Source organism: Bos indicus, chromosome 9 (genome assembly GCF_029378745.1).
Source record: "Bos indicus isolate NIAB-ARS_2022 breed Sahiwal x Tharparkar chromosome 9, NIAB-ARS_B.indTharparkar_mat_pri_1.0, whole genome shotgun sequence".
Classification (NCBI taxonomy): Eukaryota; Metazoa; Chordata; class Mammalia; order Artiodactyla; family Bovidae; genus Bos; species Bos indicus.
This window is the reverse complement of record NC_091768.1, coordinates 70,906,255-70,924,543: the sequence shown is the minus strand read 5'-3', so window position 1 is coordinate 70,924,543 and position 18,289 is coordinate 70,906,255. Positions and strand designations below refer to the sequence as shown.

The 18,289-nt window shown below is 38.0% G+C and overlaps 1 protein-coding gene across 1 annotated transcript; it reads right to left on the bottom strand.

The window, feature by feature from the left end:
• Window positions 1–171: 171 nt before the first annotated feature.
• Window positions 172–14,516, bottom strand: LOC139184848 (trace amine-associated receptor 7a-like). Its single transcript, XM_070795641.1, has 5 exons — window positions 13,477–14,516; window positions 6,490–6,583; window positions 3,200–3,326; window positions 2,623–2,732; window positions 172–243 (listed from the first exon to the last, which is right to left on the bottom strand). Exons 1-5 carry the CDS (start codon window positions 14,502–14,504, stop codon window positions 172–174), a joined length of 1,431 nt encoding a protein of 476 aa, XP_070651742.1. The 5' UTR covers window positions 14,505–14,516.
• Between the last annotated feature and the right edge of the window lie 3,773 nt (window positions 14,517–18,289).

Below are 18,289 nucleotides of genomic sequence, written 5' to 3'. Positions count from 1 at the left end.
ACCTGTCATGCCTTTTCTAAAAAGCTTACCTTTTCTTCGCTTTCAAACGTTTCCTTGTTCCATGTTTCCTGTTAACGCCGTGTATTCCTTGTCTTTCTCTGGACTCAGTTTACTTTCACTGTGAGCAGCTTTTTCCTTGAACTCTGGTATTTCTGGACGTCCTAAAGGCCTCTAGCCCCGCACATCAGCCATCTCAAACTCAATGCGACGCTCGTATTTTACATTTAGTAGGATATTTTGTAACTGTGGGAAAAACTACAAACAAATGGTGAAATTACTGTAATAGTAGTTATCATTTTATGTAATAGTTTTCTTATTCCATGAGGTTTTTTGTTTTAACTTCCAGTGTTGACAGAGGGCAATTTCCGGTCATTTATTTCCTTAAACTCTTTCGAGTTTGTACATTGTCCGTGATAAAAACGACACTGTTGTTTATGTTATTAGGAAAAATGGATAATTTAGAAATGTTGATGTGGTATAAAATTTATTGGAAAAGTCTTAAATATTTTGCCTCATGTAGTTCACAAAACCAAAACTGTTTTCTTCCAGATGTTAAAAGTCTAGAAGATAACATAGTTTTTATAGTTTGGATTGGTGGACTCAGAACAGAAAATATGCTCTACATTTTTTAACTTCAAAAAAAAATAGAGCCATGACAAAGAAAAAAAGACAAACTTAGAAGCCATTGGTGCACACATGATGAAGAAAGTGTTAGTAACTTGAAAATGTAAAAGCTTGGATTTCTCTGGTGGTCCGGTGGTTAAGACTCCATGCTTCCAATGTAGGGGATCAATTTCTGGTCTGGGAAGTTAAAAAAAAATGTAAAAGCCCTTTACAAAACAGAGAGAGAGAGACAAACATCCCACTAAACAAATAAATATGCAATTTTACAGAGATGTGGCTAATGAATACATTAAAAGGTCAAGTGTGCAAATAATCAAATAATGCTAAAAAATGTAACAGAGTTTCAGATTGCAAAATGGCAAACTTTATATGACTCAATAATATCTATTAATAATTAGAGTGTGGGAAATGAGCACTCTCATGAGAACTGAGCATGCTTAGATACATTTAAGGGAAATATAATTTAGTATTTTCTTTGTGAGAAGGATTAAGATATTTATGTAAAATTTCAAATTTTGTATGTCACTTGACTCTATAATTCTGTTCCTGGCAAGTAATCCTAGAAAAGAGTCAGGCCAGTAACCAAACATGATAAGGATATTCATTGTATACCTCTCAATTACTAACCGGAGAAAAATGTAGATCAGTGCGGGATAAATTAAGTAAATATGGTCCATCTATGCAATAGAATGTTACAAAGCCAATAAAAAGCACTAATAAGTTCTGTATCAATTCTCATAAAAAGGCAACTACAATTTATTTTTTGACTCAAAACCAGAAAACTGTGACCTAGATTATAAAACAGCATATGCAATATGCCCCCCATATATATTTTATATATACCTCTATATGCTTGTACAAGGTTTAACTTTATATATAATGGACAGTTTGTGTGTACAGGGGATCTAATTTATAATTTATCTCTATAGTTTCAATATTTGTGATGAAATAAATATATTAAAATCGATATTACCGTACACTTCTCTATTCTTATCAATGCATTTGGGTTGGGTTTATGTGTTTATTTCTTTCATTTTAGGTGACTGTTTTCAGTATGAATCTCTGATATACTATCTTCTTACTGAATGAAATTAAATAGTAGCTGCATGGGAAGAGTTAAGAGACCATATTTTAAAGTGATGTAAATATTTTAGGAGTTATATCTCAGTGTTGTTGAAGTGCTTAAAACATTTTTTTTTTTTTGTAGCGGTACTTTAAGATCCTACAACTCTTCCTCTTTAACATTAATCAGAAGCTGTATTCAGAAGCTGTGGACTCTACCAAGAGTCATTCTTCTATTTGTGTTTCATTTCTGCGCTATATGTCAATTCTTGAAAAGTGATAAACAGTAATAGTAGATGTATTGGGTATAAGATGGGAGAGATCTCATCTTCTAATACAGGAAGGCAGAGTCTCTAGAGAATCATTGCACAGGAGTTTGAATCAGAAAGTGCTGAGGACAAATCCTGGCTTTGTGACGTTGGACAACTTCCATAACCTCTTCCAGCTGCAGATTTTTCACCCTTAATATAAGAATAATATTACCTCCATATAGAGCTGTATGAGTTAGATAAGGTGGGAAAAGGACTCAACTTATAGTTGGAGCTGAGTTACTATATAGTAACCAATAACATAGTATGGTAAAGTAATTGATTGATAATCATTAACAAAATAAAACAAGTGCAGAATCTTTTCTTCCAAATTCAACTTTTAAGGAATGATTAGAATGATGGTTGCTGATATTTAAGGTGGATGAGGAAGCAAGTGATGAAAGTAAAGTGAGAGGAAGTGAGAGGTAAAATGACTAGTAGCTGGCTTTCTAGAGCTAGTGAGACTGAAAGGCAGGTATCACAGATCATATACCCAAGCTGGAGAGATTTCAGGTTTTGGCACAAGTCTACATCCTGAAATTCCAAAAGTAAAAATATTGGAAGTTAGTGTCTGATTAATTTGGTGACAAACACTGACATGAAGTTATTTCTAATGTTTATTTCTGACCAGCCCTTCTGAAGGTTCATGCTTTGGTGCAGAGATAATAGCGCTGATGACAAATGCTTCATATACTTCACTAGTACATTCAAAATATTTAACAGAAGTGCCTTTTTCACCTAAAACAAATTTCCAATTTCCAGAAGTCCCAAGCGTTTCAGATAAGATTGTAGTTTGTAGATTACAAGTCCTAGGTTACAACTGCGGTAGGGTGGTGGTGATATCCTGAAAGGAAAGGATTTTATGGAGGCAGCTTTAGCATATGGACAGAACAGAGTCCACTCAGTCTGCCTAAGACTGTCTCCAGACTCTCCCCAACTTTGTAACCTCCTAGGCCTTAGTATTCTCAGCTGTGAAATGGGGATAATAATACTAGCTTCATTGGAGGCTTACTGTGATGACTATTGAGGTAAACACTTCTAAAGCACATGGTTTAGTACTTAATATAGCAAGTGTTTATGTTTAAAATATAATAAATACTGAGAGTAGAACTAGAGAGAATGACAGAGTGCTGGGGATTAAAATTAAGGAGCAAAAATAGAAAGAAGGATGTGTTGACAGTATTGGAGAGAGGCGAGACTGGTACGGTGTAATGACCTTGGGGGGACTGGGGTGATGGAGGGCGAATGCTCCACCACCATGAGGAATACAGAGGATGCCACTTCATTTGCTCTGACACCAGACAGCAGAGTCCTCAGGTGAAGACCAGGTTCCTAAAAGTTACAGAGAACCTGCACAGAAGGAAATATATTTGTAAAGTTATATCTCGGTATTTACTCTTTGTAATACTGTCTTTTAGTCTGAATTCAGTTATGTTGAAATGCCAGTCTGGGAATCAGTGCTGAACTACAGCAAACTTTTCATTGGTCAGAAGGAAAAAATGAGAAAAAAAAAAAAAGAACAATGAGGCACGTGTCTCATAATGGAAAATTTATTCAATTTACAAGACTGTTGTTTCTTCTTAGATTATGTTGTTCCTAAATTTTGGTATTAAAACACTTTTATAAAATTATGGGAAAGGGCATGAACATTGTTCCCACAGTTATTATTGCTATTTATCTTTATTTGGCAAGTTAAACTTGGATAATTATCTATTGGTTCCCTTAATTTTTATCAATTTTTTTTTATTTCTGAAGCCCAAGTTTCCAGCAACCAGTTTCATAACATTAGTATTTTTAATAGAAAAGGTGGTATTTTCAGCAGGTAAGTCTTTTATTATGCCTCTCTGACAAACCAGGGCAACACTGGTCAATTCCAAACATTACACTCAGTGAAGTAACAATGAGTGGTAATAAACTTGACATGATCCAAGGGAAGGAGAAGTCCAAGAAACCAGCTGCATAGAAGAAGCAATGTGAAACATCTACTATAAAAAGGGAAGAATTGTCCTGCATTTTTCCGCCTTTTTTTTTTTTTTGCTACAACTCTGAAAGTGAAAGAAGAGAGTGAAAAAGTTGACTTAAAGCTCAATATTCAGAAAACTAAGATCATGGCATCAGGTCCCATCACTTCATGGCAAATAGATGGGGAAACAGTGGCTGACTTTATTTTTCTGGGCTCCAAAATCACTGCGGATGGTTATTGTAGCCATGAAACTAAAAGACGCTTACTCCTTGGAAGGAAAGTTATGACCAACCTAGACAGCATATTAAAAAGCAGACATTACTTTGCCAGCAAAGGTCTGACTAGTCAAGGCTATGGTTTTTCCAGTAGTCATGTATGGATGTCAGAGTTGGACTATAAAGAAAGCTGAGTGCAGAAGAATTGATGCTTTGAACTGTGCTTGTTGGAGAAGACTCTTGAGAGTCCCTTGGACTGCAAGGATATCCAACCAGTCCATCCTAAAGGCGATCAGTCCTGGGTGTTCATTGGAAGGACTGATGTTGAAGCTGAAACTCTGATACTTTGGCCACCTCATGCGGAGAGCTGACTCATTTGAAGACCCTGATGCTGGGAAAGACTGAGGGCAGGAGGACAAGGGGATGATAGAGGATGAGATGGTTGGATAGCATCACCGATACAATGGACATGGGTTTGGGTGAACTCTGGGAGTTGGTGATGGACAGGGAGGCCTGGCGTGCTGTGGTTCATGGGGTCACAGAGTCAGACATGACTGAGCGACTGAACTGAAGTATATTACAGGAATCTAGGTTCTTTTAGGTTAGTCCCAAAAGAGAACTCGTGTCATGTTGAGATGAAATGTAAATTGGAGGCTCTAAGCAACCTAGATGTCCATCAGCAGACGAATGGATAAGAAAGCTGTGGTACATACACACAATGGAGTATTACTCAGCCATTAAAAAGAATACATTCGAATCAGTTCTAATGAGGTGGATGAAACTGGAGCCTATTATACAGAGTGAAGTAAGCCAGAAAGAAAAACACCAATACAGTGTACTAATGCATATATATGGAATTTAGAAAGATAGTAACAATAACCCTGTATGTGAGACAGCATAAGAGACACAGATGTATATAACAGTCTTTTAGACTCTGTGGGAGAGGGAGAGAGTGGGATGATTTGGGAGAATGGCATTGAAACATGTATATCATATATGAAACGAATAGCCAGTCCAGGTTCCATGTATGACACAGGATGCTTAGGGCTGGTGCACTGGTATGACCCAGAGGGATGGTATGGGGAGGGAGGTGGGAGGGGGGTTCAGGATGGGGAACATGTGTACACCCATGGCAGATTGTTGTTGATATATGGCAAAACCAATACAATAGTGTAAAGTAATTAACCTCCAATTAAAATAAATAAATTTATATTTAAAAAATAAATAAATAAATTGGAGGCTCTTCCTAAGGCCTTCATAAGACCATCTTAAGTAAATGCATTTGCATCAGATAAAGATCAAGATTAGGCAGCAGTCACATTTCTCAAGGGGTTAGAGAACACTAGGCAGCATTTGGAGTCAAGCTTTGGTTGTCTTGCATCATCTACAGTTTTCAGTCTCATATCTACATTGGACCTTTGTTTACAGGCTTTGAACTTCTCTAAGACATTCCTCAACTTAAAGTCTGTTTAATAAATTCCCCAGTGACTAAGAATGTGAGGTATTCCTCAGTTATGATGAAAGTGGGAGAAAGATGTGTTAATGATGCTCTGTGGTCTTTCCAGTGCCCAAACTCAGAAGCTTGCTAATGAGAGGGGCGAGACATATTCTGTACTCTTGTCTCTTTGGATTAGAGTCAAGAGGTAACCAAACATAAAGCAGGGTCAGAGTGTTAAACTATAAATAAACAGCCCTTGGCATTGGCCACTTTGATCAAAGTATCTAATTTACAGTCTAAGCATTCTTCAAGTTGGTGCCTAACTGAATCAGTTCTTACCTAGATTCACCATACAATCCATTTGTATTTAACAAGTATTTCTTAGGAATGTGTATAACTGCTTATGGAATATTTTGGGGGTGAGAAATAGTACAAAATTACATTCTCTCCCATCACAGCCCAGACATATCTTCCTTTTTATCCCTTCATGAGATTTCAGGCAGACCCCAGAGCTGTCCAGTCACTCTGAGTGTTAAAAATTTCCATTTTGATCTACACTAATTTAAAACCATAATCTCTATCAAATCGAGTATCTGCATTCTCACTGAACCCAGACTAGCCAAGCCTAAGTTTAAAACTGGATTTTAGGGAAACAGCATGTCTGATCATTTATTCCTTATCCCACCCTCCTTTTATGCTCTATCCCATAAAGAGAAGAAGAGAGTAGAAGAAAAAGAGCACAATCATTCTGTGCCCAATTTGGTTCCTTGTAACCTTCATTTAGTAGTCACAACTTCTGTGTATGAGCCTTCTAACAGCACCCCACTCCTGCATTGCATATCTGGGGGCTGCAGGCATCCCTGCAGGAGGCATTCCCACCCCGGGTCCCTCGTCCTTGTGATCAGTGCTGGTTTGGCCTTTTTCAGCATCCTCCTCAAGTCCTTCGGGATGTGTCACAGTTGCCTGACACACCCTGAAGTGGGAGGGCTGAGGAAGGGCCAAACCAGACTGACTTCCACTGGTCTCCAGACCTCATGAAACTAATGCATCTCTGGCACCAGAATCATTAACAGTATGGCCTTCTCTCCCCACTGGCTCATTTCTCCTCCCAGCCATCTCTCTCCATTTCTACTTTCCTCTGCTTAACATGGCTTCCCAGGTGATGCTAGTGGTAAAGAATCCACCTGCCAATGCAGGAGATGTAAGAGACTTAGGTTCAATCCCTGGGTGGGAAAGAATCCTTGGAGGAGGGCATGGCAACCCACTCCAATATTCTTACCTGGAGAATCCCACGGACAGACGAGACTGGTGGGCTACAGTCTATAGGGTCGCAAAGAGTTGGACACGACTGAGGCGACTTAGCGTGCACGCACTGCTTAACACAAACATAGAGCAGGTCAGCAAGCAATTGAAGAAGCAGATTTAAAGAGGCAATTGGCTGGTGCACTGGGACGGCCCAGAGGGATGGTATGGGGAGGGAGGAGGGAGGAGGGTTCGGGATGGGGAGCGCATGTATACCTGTGGAGGATTCATTTTGATATTTGGCAAAACTAATACAATTATGTAAAGTTTAAAAATAAAATAAAATTGGAAGAAAAAAAAAAAAAAAAAAAAAGATTGAATCATCTTGCCAGTACCTTCTTCATTGGAGTAGTTTCCTGAACAAAGGACCCCAGAAGAAAAGTCTGTCTGGAGAGATTCTAAGGAGAAGTCAAGAGAGGTCAGTTGGGTGGGGAGTTCACCCCATATTAGGGAATTGAACAGTGGGTGGATTCCCCCCAAAGAAGTTACATGTATACCTCATCACTGAGCCTACAGTTGGGCTTCTGCCACAATCAAGACATAGGTCATTAATACCATGCCACTACAAGGCATGAGAACACAGCTTTCATCTCTTTATTAATACTCTTTTTATTCTTGTTCCATCCTGAAGGGTGGTTGGGGCTCCAAGCAGAAACTGGGAGTGAAAGGAAGAGGCCTAAGCCTGGATGGCACTGACTGGGGTAGGAAAGATAAGATTACTTAACTGGATGTGATTTTAAAGCTTTACTCTGAATTATAAAGACCTTATCATGACTTTATAAATTTTGGAAATTGAATGGAAAATAGTAATACCTTCCCAGAATGTTCTTAACATGTGGGGAAGGGAGAATCAGTAGAGTAGATTTGCCTGCTCTAGGAGATAAATGGTAAAGCTGTTTTATGTTTGAGATGCACCAAGTTCAGACTGTCCCAAATCTAGTGACATATTCGATGGGCCAGACTTCCTAATCAGACTAGAAGGAATGCTTTTCCTGAATAATTTGAAAACTTCTTCCCATCATCTCATTATAGATTTTCAGAAATCTCATTTATTTCTTAGAAAGTGAATAATAATTATTTAAACAATCACTCGGTACTTCTGAGTACATTCTTAATTTCCCCCTATTTAAGTTTTCATCATCAGAAGTAAATTTACTGTTGATGAAGTGCTCGTCAAAAAGTGACCATTTGATTTCTGGGTCAGTATTTAGGGCTGACATTTCAAAATGTGAAAAAATCAATCTGCTAAGACATGAGCAATGACTGGTCAGAAAGGATGCTCTTTTGAGAGATAGTTAATCTGTGGAGATGCCCACCTTTGCTTTCCATTGATCTTTCCTTGTTGGATCATGTCAAGGCTTGAGAGGTTTAGGAGGCTCAGGTTGACAGATATTTACCAACCAGCAGTTAAGCATTTCATCATTTTCACAATGGAATGGTTGAATTGGTACATACCATCTGAAGATTAGCCCTGTCAAGATAAGTGAGCTGATAATTTACTTACTTCTGAAATTCCAGTTAGATGCCCTAAAGTGTATCTCTGAAAGATAAAAATGAGATAGGATCAAACAGATGGAAAACCCTAGGTACAGAAAATAACCCACATTAAACACAGTGAAAGTTTCTCAGATGGGTAAGAGAAATATTCTTTCCATAGGACCTGGGAGAAATTCTTAATCCCAGAAAAAATCAGCTGAAGAATGAGCACAGGAAAATAATAAAAATGATCCTAGAGAAAGTTTTCTCTGGGCTAAAGAATCTAAACTCCAAATGTAAATGCCTACCAACTACAAAGAGACAAAACAAAACAAAAAATAGAGGCGCTAAATATAAACAAATATAAAGAGAAGTTCTTAAAAGTTCCTAGGAACAAAGGCCAGAGAGAACTAGTCTATGAAAATGGAATGAACACCATACTGGGACCAAGCTTCTCATCAGTACACTAGGTCCAAGAAGACAATGGAGTTATGTTTTTGAAGTTGCAAGATAATTTATTTTTGGAAATATAACTCTTGTGAAAATTAAAACTATAATTGAAATCCTATAAAATTTTAAAAAACTTTTTGGAATTGTTGCTGTTCAATTGCCAAGTCTTGCCCGACTCTTCATGACCCCAGGGACTGGAGCACGCCAGACTTCTCTGTCCCTCATTGTTTCCCAGAGTTTGCCCAAGTTCATGTCCAATGAATTGGTGATGCCATCCAACCATCTCATCTCCTGTCACCCTCTTCTCCTTCTGCCTCAAATAAGAAGTAATATATAATGGATAATTATATATAGTATACATTTCTATATACTATAATATACAATATGGTGGCTCAGATGGTAAAGAATCTACTATCAATGCAGGAGACCCAGGTTCAATCCCTGGGTCAGGAATATCCCCTGGAGATGGAAATGGCTACCCACTCCTGTATTCTTGCCTGTAGAATTGCATGGGCAGAGGAGCCTGGTGGGTTACAGTCATTGGGATTGCGTAGTCAGACACAACTGACTGACTAACATTTTCACTTTACACAATATAACAAATGTTTTATTATATTAAATTATAATTAATAAACATGATTATATAACATAAATTTATAAATAAAATTTGCATTAAAATAAAATAGAGCAAGAAACAGATGGTCATGGATCATTAGAACCAGGCCAGCCACATCTAAGTGAGTAGAGGTGAGGCAATTCTTAGAAAGGAGACCTTGTGCCAAGACTAGGGGGAGGAGAGGATGAAAGTAGATTTTTACACTTCTCAGCAAGGCCCAGTCCAGCCAGACACCTCCTGGAGGGTGGCCAAGCCCCCTTCTGTGAATTCATGAGACTTTGGCTATCTCGCTCAAGTACTTAAGTTATGACCTGCATCTAGAAAGGGTTGGTTCAAACCAAACGTCAGTCAACAGGTGAGATGAATAAACAAATTGTGCTCAGTTCATATAGTGAAATGCTGCTGCTGCTGCTAAGTCGCTTCAGTCGTGTCCGACTCTGTGCGATCCCATAGACGGCAGCCCACCAGGCTCCCCCATCTCTGGGATTCTCCAGGCAAGAATACTGGAGTGGGTTGTCATCTCCTTCTCCAATGCATGAATGTGAAAACTGAAAGTGAAGTCGCTCAGTCGTGTCCGACTCTTAGCGACCCCATGGACTGCAGCCTACCAGGCTCCTCCGTCCATGGGATTTTCCAGGCATGAGTACTGAAGTGGGCTGCCATTGCCTTCTCCACAGTGAAATGCTACTCCATCACAAAGAAAAAAGACTAAAATATATATTTTTAACTTGTTTATTATTATTATTATATTTTTTATTTTACAATATTGTATTGGTTTTGTCATACATCAACATGCATCTGCCATGGGTGTACGTGTTTTCCCCATCCTGAACCCCCCTCCCACCTCCCTCCCCATACCATCCCTCTGGGTCACCCCAGTGCATCAGCCCCAAGCTTCCTGTATCCTGCATTGAACCTGGACTGGCGATTCATTTCTTGTATGATATTATACATGTTTCAATGCCATTCTCCCAAATCATCCCCCCACCCCCGCTTCATGCTTTGACATGGATTATTCTCCAAATTACTATACAGAGTGAAATAATTCAGACAGAAATAAGTATATATAACATATAGCTGTATTTATATAAAATGCTAGAGGTACAAACTAGTATAGAGTGACATAAAGCTGATCAGTGGCTGCGTGGGGATGGAAGAGGGTTGAATGTGTAGGGATGAGCAGGAAGGACATTACAAAGAACATGAAGAAACTTTGAGGAGATAGGTATGTTCAGTCTTGATTTTGGTGATGATTTTACAGGTATCTACAAATGTCAAAACTTATCAAATCGTATAGTTTAAATATGTTCAATTTATATGTCCATTATGAAAAATATTTAATTATGAGCTTCTCTGTTAAAAAATTTAAATATGGGGAGTTCCCTGGTGGTCCAGTGGTTAGGATTCAATGCTTTCACTTCCATGGCTTGGGTTCAAAACCGGATGGGCTAACTGAGATTCTGTAAGCCATGTAGTGCAGCCAAGAAAAATTTTAAATTACTTAATTAATTATTTTAAAGGGATGGTTCAGAATAGACCATCTCAAAGTCACCTTCAGTTTTATTATTTTGTACATTTATCACAGCAGACTAACAATTGAATGGCCAAGAAACTGTGACCAGCTTGCTGTTCTTGGTGTGTGAATTTTTCTGTCTCTGATTTCATCTCCAAATGTGTGACAGAGAGGGATACTCTTTCCAGAGGTACATCCCAATAACCACAAAATAAGTGTGAAGTGTCTGTAATTTGCATATCACATAACCACTATGATGCATAAAGAATTATTTCTTTTATATACTCAGGCACATAAATGAGAAGAAGTTTGTGCTTCTAGAAAGAAAGATATTAAATATTCACCAAAATACAATGATATGTTGATCTGGGGAAGAAAGGAGCAAAATTAAATCATTTGTTAAATATATGTGAAAAGGGACTTAAAAAACAGAAAGACAAGTGTAAAAGTACTAAACTAGATGTTAGAAGTGCTTATTTGAATCCAGAAGCTTAGATATGAATCCAAAATCTGCTAAGATATTCAGCAGATTTTGTAAGCACTTTGTAGCTTTTTCTATTTTTAAAATGGTCAGTATGATTTCTCTATAGCTTGTGGCACAGGATTAGAGAAAGTTACTACATTGAAAGCACTAAATCAAAATAAATTGATGATTGTCAGCGTTGGAAGAGTTGTGTATAAACTAATACTAAGCAGTCTAGGGTGCCTTTAAATTATCTGTATCATCTTTACTCATAAAATGAAGATGAGAGAGTTTCATTCAAGCATAGTATATTCATAAAAAGTTCACTGTCTCAGGAAAGGTTACCAGCTTAAAGCATTTCTTTAATAATAGAAATGATGTGCTAATATATTTCTGATTTATATCAATCAAGAAATTAAAGAAAAATAACAAGAATATTTTAAATATTTATTCACTCTTGCCCCAAAGATATGATGCTCTGATTTTTAATTTTGATGTCTGATTACAACAAACTAAAAGTTATAAGAGAATCAATCAGTTAACTCACTCAGTGCATGGGACGCACAGCACCCTCCAATCTTAAGACCCAGAACAAGTCTTCATGTCTGAAAAGCTGGTGAATGTTATACAAAGTAAATAGCTTAACTTACCCAATGTGAGTTGCTTAAATTAATTCAGTTTCAACTCTGTGGGTCACACAATGCATTTACCAGCCTGTCTATCATCATTTATCTCCTTCATTTCACTTTTCTATTCTTTTGGGTGTTTTTTAATTTGGACATTTCATGTGAATCATTGAAAGCCCTTATAAATAATTTTGGTACATTTAATCACTATACTTTAATACAATAAATGTTTAAAAATAATGTTTTTGGTACAATGCAAAAGTGAACAGATATTAAATTAAGATAGAGTACAGTAATGAGTGATAGTCTTAAAACCCATGTTCTAAACGTATGTTAACTGGTAAAATTTCTGAACCAAAATGAAACTGTAGGAGTAGAATTAATCAGTACAAAGAAGCTTACTGAATAATCAAATACTATTAATGACACCAATCACCTTTCCCATAGTAAAGACTTAAATGGATGTTATAGTCACTCTTTCTCTCTGGGTTGATCTTACCCGACTCTGAGATCATATTTCTGGACCCCAAATCTGAACACCTGACAGTGTGGAGTCACTACTTTGCCCTCCCTGAGCCAGGATGTCTCTGAGCATTCCCCAGCTGCATGTACATTTTAATAGAGAAATATTACAATCACGAAAATATAAAGAGAAGTAATAACCAAGGCTGAACTATTATAAAGCAATAAAAAGGGGAGATTTAGAATAATAAAAACATAGTTTTTTTTTTTTTTCTACACATACTTTTCGGCTTCTCTGATAGCTCAGGTGGTAAAGAATCTCCAATGCAGGAGACCTGGGTTCAATCCCTGGGTTGGGAAGATCTCCTGAAGAAGGGAAAGGCTACCCACTCCAGTATTTTGACCTGGAGAGTTCCATGGACTGTATAGTCCATGGGGTGGCAAAGAGTCAGACATGACCAAACAACTTTCACTTTCTTTATACATTCTTTTAAATTTTCTCAAGAATGCTACAAAGGAGAGGTTATTAACTAGACACATACAGTGAAGTTCAGGGAGTGGAAGCAGCCCAAGTTTGGTGTTAAATTGCCATGTTCCTGGCTCCAAGGTCATGTTTCCATTACATACAGGGTTTTATGTTATATTTACCAAAGAATGATGAATCTGAATTTAAGTGTTTGGGTCAAATTTGAAGCATAATTTTCTACCCAGAGTGTGTTCACTGTGAATCTACTGTCAATTCCTCCATCTAAAATGTAGACTTACCCAGAAAATAAATTTACTGTTGAGGAATTCTCTCTCAAGACTTTGCCTGTGACAATGAGTTTGATGGCTTTTTGAAACCAAGGATAAAAGAATGCATAAATCAAGGGGTTCATAGCTGAGTTATAATAAGCAATCCCAGAGTGTGTTCACTGTGAATCTACTGTCAATTCCTCCATCTAAAATGTAGACTTACCCAGAAAATAAATTTACTGTTGAGGAATTCTCTCTCAAGACTTTGCCTGTGACAATGAGTTTGATGGCTTTTCGAAACCAAGGATAAAAGAAAGCATAAATCAAGGGGTTCATAGCTGAGTTATAATAAGCAATCCAAACCAATATTTCATAAATATATGTGGGAGTGATGAAACCTAGGAAGGCATCAATGATGGAATCCAGAAAGAAAGGCAGCCAGGAGATCAGAAACGCTAGCACTGCAATGCCCAGTGTTTTTGCAGCCTTTCTCTCCCTCTTGGCCACTCTGTCTTGGTATCTGTTTGAGCATCGCCCAGTCTTACTCCTCAGATTCTCAATTTTTCTAGCCTGCTGTTTAGCAATGAGGAAAACATTGGAGTAAAGAACTATCATCACAAGGGTGGGAATGAAGAATAAAATGAAATTCACTAATACCCAACTTTGATTCACTGCAACTTGACAGCCTCCCACACAGGTGAGAGCACTTATTAGATCCTCCAGTCCAGCTGCATTCGCTCCTGTGCCAAGAAGGGAAAAAGAATAAATAATCGAAAAGAGCCAGGAGAAGGCAACACACATGCCAGAAACAGACATAGTGAACCTAGTTGGATAGACCAGGGGGTCAGTGATCGCAATATACCTGTCCAGAGAGATAAAGCACAAGTGGTAGATGGAAGCGTAACAGAATGACCCATCAAAACAAGTGTGAAATTTACAGTAACTTTCCCCAAAGTACCAGCAGCTCTCTACGGACCTCACTGTGCTGAAGGGCATCACAGTCACTCCCACCAAGAAGTCAGCACAGGCCAAGGAGGCAATCAAGAAATTGGTTGGAGAATGCAGCTGCTTGAAGTGAAGAATGGAAATCATTACCAAGAGGTTTCCAAATACAGCCAGCACAGCTCCAAAGCTGAACACTGTGTACAGGATGAGGCAGGGAGCTGGTGAGTAGGGGGTTTTCACACAGGATCCATTCAGGTGCTCGTAGCAGAGCTGCACAGTTGCAACAGTGGATGAGCTGCTGTTCATGGTGCTGCTGTAGATAGCAGGTAAACATCCAGAGAAGGTCCTCCCTCTTTCAATCAAATAAGATAGAACAAAGATCTTTGAACCACTTATTTCTGTTATAATTACCAAACATTATCGTGTGACCTGTCATGTATTTATGTTAGTTTTAATTTCTGAACATATTAAATAACTGTATATTGAATTTGAATTTATTTTAATTTTAGAATATAAGGTATTATTTTTATACTTAAAATGTACTCTGAAATAATATTCTAAATTGAATAATAATTTAACTTCAAATAAATCTGTTGCAAATTTTCTTTTCCCACAAAAGATGTCTTACCTTACAATTTAACAAAAATCTCTTATTACCTGGCTGATGTTTGGGTGGGTATTCCTCTTTGTCAAAGTTAGCATGATGCGTATTGATTTGTTATTCATTCATTACATTTTAGGGAAGCCTATATAATGCCAGTGGTAAAACTCCTGCCTGCCAATGCAGGAGATGCAAAAGATGCAGATTACCTTTTACTACTCACCTCCAAACTATCTAACAAGTTAATGCCAAATCCCCCCAGGAAGCACAGCCAAATCCCATACCCAAAATAATCTACAGTGGAGTCCCTATGGTGCAAGGTGTGAAGAAGAAGAAATTTACACTTTTAATCTCCAATTAAAATTTATTATTTGATGTAGAATAGCATGGATACAAAACCCAAGGAAAAAGAATGAACACTCTCACTCATAATGAAGCAGAAAATAAACAAATTAACAGCATATAAAGAGATGATACATCTTGATTAGAGTCTATGCCAAGAATGGAAGTTTGCTTTAACAATTGAAAATCTATTACTATAATTCACCATTTTAAGAAATTTAAATTGTATGATCATCCAATGAAATACAAAATTCCATCTATTTCAAAATTTATTCATTGCTAAAGGGAAAAAGTCTTAGCTAAGTAAAATATGAGATCTTTTTATCTGAAGAGGTCTACACAAAAAGGACCTATTGCACAGGATATACTGCAGAGAGATATTTAAGAAATTCTCTTTAAGATTAATAAAAACTCAGAAACACTTCAGTAGCAGAAAATTTATGAGCTGTAAGGCATGCAAGATATCTGTAAATTCAAATGCATTTCAGTCATTCATGTATATTACATTTATATTTGCTTATTTATTGTTTAGACCTTGTCAAGAAAATGAGAGTTATCAAGGGAATAGTTCATGCAAAGATGGACACAGTAAAGGACAGAAATGGTAATGACCTAATAGAAGCAAAAGAAATTAAGAAGAGGTGGCAAGAATACACAGAACTACACAAAAAAGGTCTTAGAGGCAAAGATAACCATGATGGTGTGGTCATTCATCTAGAGCCACACATCCTGGAGTGTGAAGTCAGATGGGCCTTAGGAAGCATTACTATGAACAAAGCTAGTGGAGGTATGGAATTCTAGCTGAGCTATTTCATATCTTAAAAGATAATGCTGTGAAAGTGCTATACTCAATAGGCCAGGAAATTTGGAAAACTCAACAGTGGCCACAGGACTGGAAAAGGTCAGTTTACATTCCAGTCCCAAAGAAGGACAACCCAAAAAGGTTTAAACTACTTCACAATTGTGCTTATTTCACATGCTAGTAAGGTAATGCTCAAAGCTCTCCAAGCTAGGCTTCAACGTGAACTGAGAGCTTCCAGAAGCACAAGCGGGATTTAGAAAAGGCAGAGGAACTAGAGATCAAATTGCCATAATCCATTGGATCAGAGAAAAAGCAAAAGAATTTCAGAAAAACATCTGCTTCATTGACTTTGCTAAAGCATTTGATTGTGTGGATCACAACGAACTGTGGGAAATTGTTGAAGAGATGGAAATACCAGATCACCTTACCCACCTCCTGAGAAGTGCTGTATGAGAAGCCCTCCTTCAAGAAGCAACAATTACAACTAGGCATGAAACAATGGACTGGTGCAAAACTGGGAAAACATTACATTAAGGCTGTATATTGTCACCCTGCTTACTTAACTTCTATGCAGAATATATCATGCAAAATGCTGGGCTGGATAAAGCGCAAGCTGGAATCAAGATTGCCAGGAGAAATAGCAATAACTTCAGATATGCAGATGACACCACCCTAGGGGCAGAAAGTGAAGAGGAGGTGAAAGGTGAAAGACGAGAGTAAAATATCTGGCTTACAATTCAACATTCAAAAGACTAAGTTCATGGCCTCTAGTCCCATCACTTCATGGCAAATAGAGGGGAAAAAATGGAAACAGTGACAGACTTGATTTTCTTTGGCTTCAGAATCACTATGGATGATGTCTGCAGCCATGAAATTTAAAAATGCTTATTCCTAGGAAGAAAAGCTATGACAAACTTAGCATATTAAAAGCAGAGATATTACTTGCCAACAAAGGTCCATATAGTCAAAGCTATGGTTTTTCCAGTAGTCATGTATGGATGTGAGAGTTGGACCATAAAGAAAGCTGAGCCTGAAGAATTTATATTTTCAAATTGTGGTGCTGGAGAAGAATCTTGAGAATCCCTTGCACAGCAAGAAGATCAAACCAGTATACCCTAAAGGAAATCAATCCTGAATATTCATTGAAAGGACTAATGCTAAAGCTCCAATATTTTGGCTCCTGATGCAAAGAGCTGACTCATTGGAAAAGACCCTGATGCTGGGAAAAATTGAGGGCAGGAGGAGAAGGGGGCGATAAGAGGATGAGATGGTTAGATAAGACCACCAACTCAATGGACAAGAGTTTGAGCAAACTCAGGGAGACAGTGAGGGACAGGGAAGCCTGGTGAACCACTCTCCATGGGGGTCACAAACAGTTGGACATGACTTAGTGACTGAATTACAACAGCAATAAAACAATGTTTATAAAATGTGATAATATTGGACCATTTTGTCTTTTACTGGACTCCAAAGAGATTGCTTCTAAATTTTCATCTCTCAGTGTGTGCTGAATTTCAGTGATAGATATATTTTTATCACTTTAAAGAAGGAAACAATGAGCAATCAAAACTTTGAATAGAACTCAGGCAAGATCAAAGAGCTTCATTCTCATACTTAGTATTAACATGACCTGGTGTCTTTGTTACTTTTCTCTTGAGTAATAATATGATAGATTCACTCCTACCTACTTATGGAGAAGGAAATGGCAACCCACTCCAGTGTTCTTACCTGGAGAATCCCAGGGATGGGGGAGCCTGGTGGGCTGCCGTCTCTGGGGTCGCACAGAGTCAGACACGACTGAAGCGACTTAGCAGCCTACCTACTAATGAGTTTTCCTGGAATCATTTTGCCAACTCTAATTCAGTCATCTAAGGCTAAGGAGGTTATAATACAGTACCAAGAAAAGCATTACATGCTTGTGTAATTGGAAAGCCTTGATCAGCCAACCTGGGCAGTCATATTTAGGAAAGAGTCTCTTGGAGTGATCTTCCCTGTGGCTCAGTTGGTAAAGAATCTGCCTACAATGCAGGAGACCTGGGTTCGATCCCCAGGTCAGGAAGATGGTCTGGAGAAGGGAATGGCAATCCACTTCAGTGTTCTTGCCTGGAGAATCCCATGGACAGAGGAGCCTGGCAGGCTACAGTTCATGGGGTTGCAAAGAGTCAGACATGACTGAGCAAATAACACTGCTACTGCTATCCTGGAGTGAATGTAAGAATCTGCTCTTTTGTTTTCTTTTTCTTTTGTTGAGTTCCACATACTCACTACATGCTCAAAAGAAATTTCATATTCAGAATTGCACTAGAGATTTTGGTATCATACATAATAATAGAATATTTTTCCTAC

What these genes read in the sequence shown, in the direction of transcription:
- LOC139184848 (XM_070795641.1), bottom strand. Translation starts at nt 14,504, where the DNA reads ATGAACAGCAGCTCATCCACTGTTGCAACTGTGCAGCTCTGCTACGAG. An exon ending in ACAGTAAATTTATTTTCTGG is followed by an intron (nt 6,584 to 13,476) that starts GTAAGTCTACAT and finishes CTCCCACTTCAG; the next exon opens with GGTGTGTCAGGCAACTGTGA. An exon ending in ATGAACCTTCAGAAGGGCTG is followed by an intron (nt 244 to 2,622) that starts GTCAGAAATAAA and finishes TTTTTCCCACAG; the next exon opens with TTACAAAATATCCTACTAAA.